The sequence below is a fragment of the Triticum urartu genome, chromosome 6A (assembly GCF_056163025.1).
Source record: "Triticum urartu cultivar PI428250 chromosome 6A, HENAU_Tu73, whole genome shotgun sequence".
Lineage (NCBI taxonomy): Eukaryota > Viridiplantae > Streptophyta > Magnoliopsida > Poales > Poaceae > Triticum > Triticum urartu.
In genome coordinates, this window is record NC_141878.1 from 482,451,792 (window position 1) to 482,454,236 (window position 2,445).

A 2,445-nucleotide genomic window follows, 5' to 3' on the forward strand; every position below is an offset into this window, starting at 1 on the left:
GCCTCGGCTGCCCGGAAGAGTGCCCGGCTCGAGGCAGCTCCGCGACGGACCGGGGCTCCCCCGACCGCGGTGAAGAAGGCCTCCCGTCGTGCCGCCATCCGCAACCTTGACATAGGTCTGTCCGACTCTCAGGCTCTGTGTTCTGATTCTGATGATATTTGCGACAATCCCATTTCCGCCCTTGCTGGTGTTCCACTCGGTCATCTGGCCAAGGTCACAGCCGATTCGGCTATAGTCTTCCGCGGCGAGAAGGGCCCGGTTTTGGAGCAGCTCGCGTCCCTCCAGGCTAAGGAGGTTCTGGAGGGCCACCTCGTGGCCACTAGGGCTCGTGAGGCGGCAGCAGTTGAGGATGTCCCACCCCCTGCGCCTCGCCAAGCTAGGGGTCGGGGCCGGCTTGTGAATGACCCGGGTGAGATCCATGGTCGGACACGTTCACGTACTACCCAGTTGCGTCGTGCCCTTAGTGCTACGACTATTGTAGGGTCCCGGGAGGACCTGTTTTGCGAGTGATCATGCGCGGGTTATTTTGGAACCTGCAGGGCTTTGGTCATGATGGCCGTCGCAGGCAGCTCATTGACTACATGCGCGATGAGTCCATAGATGTGGTGGTGATCCAAGAAACTATGCGCACTGAGTTCTCTCTCATGGAACTTGAGAGCCTTAGCAGACATCTTTTCGCATGGCACTGGCTGCCATCTAGTGGAGTGACCGGTCACTCTGGTGGCATCCTTCTAGGGGTGAAGGATGCAACCTTTGAGGTGGGATCCATGGACCGTGGAGCCCACTTTGTTAGCATGGAGGTGTGGGAACGTGATATGAACTTAAAGTGGGAGAACATTGTGGTTTACGGCCTGACCACCCATAGTCGCTCAGTCGCTTTCTTGCCCGAGCTCCATACCAAGATCTCCTCCGCGACCCTTCCCGTGGTAGTAGGTGGAGATTTCAACCTCCTCCGCTCTCCTGAGGAAAAGAGTAACTTGCGCGTTGACCTTGCAGAGATTTGTCGCTTCAACGATTGGGTGGCGGACCTAGGTCTCCTTGAGCTGGACAAGGTCGGGGCACGCTCAGCCCCGACCCTTAGTGTGCTGGACCGTGTGTTTGTCTCCCCCGACTGGGAATTCCGATTTCCTTTGGCCTCTCTCCAGGCTATCACACGCATCGGGTCCGACCATGTCCCCCTTCTCTTATCGTCTAGGGATGAGAGACCTCGTCCGCCTCCACGGTTCCATTTCGAGGCTTTCCGGCTCTGGTAGCCAGGCTTTGTGGCTACCGTCCAGGCTCACTGGGTCTCGGCGCTGGCCGAGCCCCATAGGCAGATGTCGATCCTGGACGAGTGGTATCACCTCTCCAAACGCTCCAGGCAGTTCATGAAAGGTTGGGGTGCTAGCATAGGGAGGGATCTTCGGGTCTAGAAGGCCTCCCTCCTCGAGGAGATCCGGGCCCTAGACCTCCGTGCATATATTGCTGGGATTTCCGAGGAGGAATGGGCTCATAGGTACAATTTGGAAGACTCTCTCATGGATATCTACTCCAAGGAGGAGGAATTTTGGCGTCGGCATGGCTCTATGAACTGGGTGCTATTTGGGGACGCCAACACTGCTTACTTCCAGGCCATCGCTAATGGCCGTTGGTGATGCTACTCCATTCCCCTCTTATGAGAGGGAGGGTATCTGTTCCAGGACCCCTAGGCAATCCGCTTGTTGGTTGACAACTTTTATAAGTCGTTATTTCGGGGGCGCCCTCGGAGTGGTATCGCCCTTGCTAACCATATTTGGTCGCCCGAACAACAGATCTCCCCGGAAGAAAATGCAGCCCTACTCGCCCCTTTTGATGCCCCTGAAGTCGAGGCCTTTGTCAAAGTTATGAATCCGGCCTCGGCACCACGCCCAGATGGATTGCTGATAACCCACAAGTATAGGGGATCGCAACAGTTTTCGAGGGAAGAGTATTCAACCCAAATTTATTGATTCGACACAAGGGGAGCCGAAGAATATTCTCAAGTATTAGCAGCTGAGTTGTCAATTCAACCACACCTGGAAACTTAATATTTGCAGCAAAGTATTTAGTAGCAAAGTAATATGATAGTAGTGGTAACGGTAGCAAAAGTAATATTTTTGGTTTTATAGTGATTGTAACAGTAGCAGCAGAAAAGTAAATAAGCGAAGAACAATATATGAAAAGCTCGTAGGCATTGGATTGGTGATGGAGAATTATGCCAGATGCGATTATTCATGCAACAGTTATAACATAGGGTGACACAGAACTAGCTCCACTTCAGCAATGTAATGTAGGCATGTATTCCGAATATAGTCATACGTGCTTATGGAAAAGAACTTGCATGACATCTTTTGTCCTACCCTCCCGTGGCAGTGGGGTCCTATTGGAAACTAAGGGATATTAAGGCCTCCTTTTGATAGAGTACCGGACCAAAGCATTAACACATAG

General features: G+C 53.0%; 1 protein-coding gene across 1 annotated transcript; it reads left to right on the plus strand.

Moving 5' to 3' along the window:
* Positions 1-512: 512 nt before the first annotated feature.
* On the plus strand, positions 513-1,253 carry LOC147965798 (uncharacterized). Its single transcript, XM_087530612.1, has one exon. It carries the CDS (start codon positions 513-515, stop codon positions 1,251-1,253), a length of 741 nt encoding a protein of 246 aa, XP_087386738.1.
* Positions 1,254-2,445: the final 1,192 nt, after the last annotated feature.

What these genes read in the sequence shown, in the direction of transcription:
- LOC147965798 (XM_087530612.1), top strand. Translation starts at nt 513, where the DNA reads ATGCGCGGGTTATTTTGGAACCTGCAGGGCTTTGGTCATGATGGCCGT.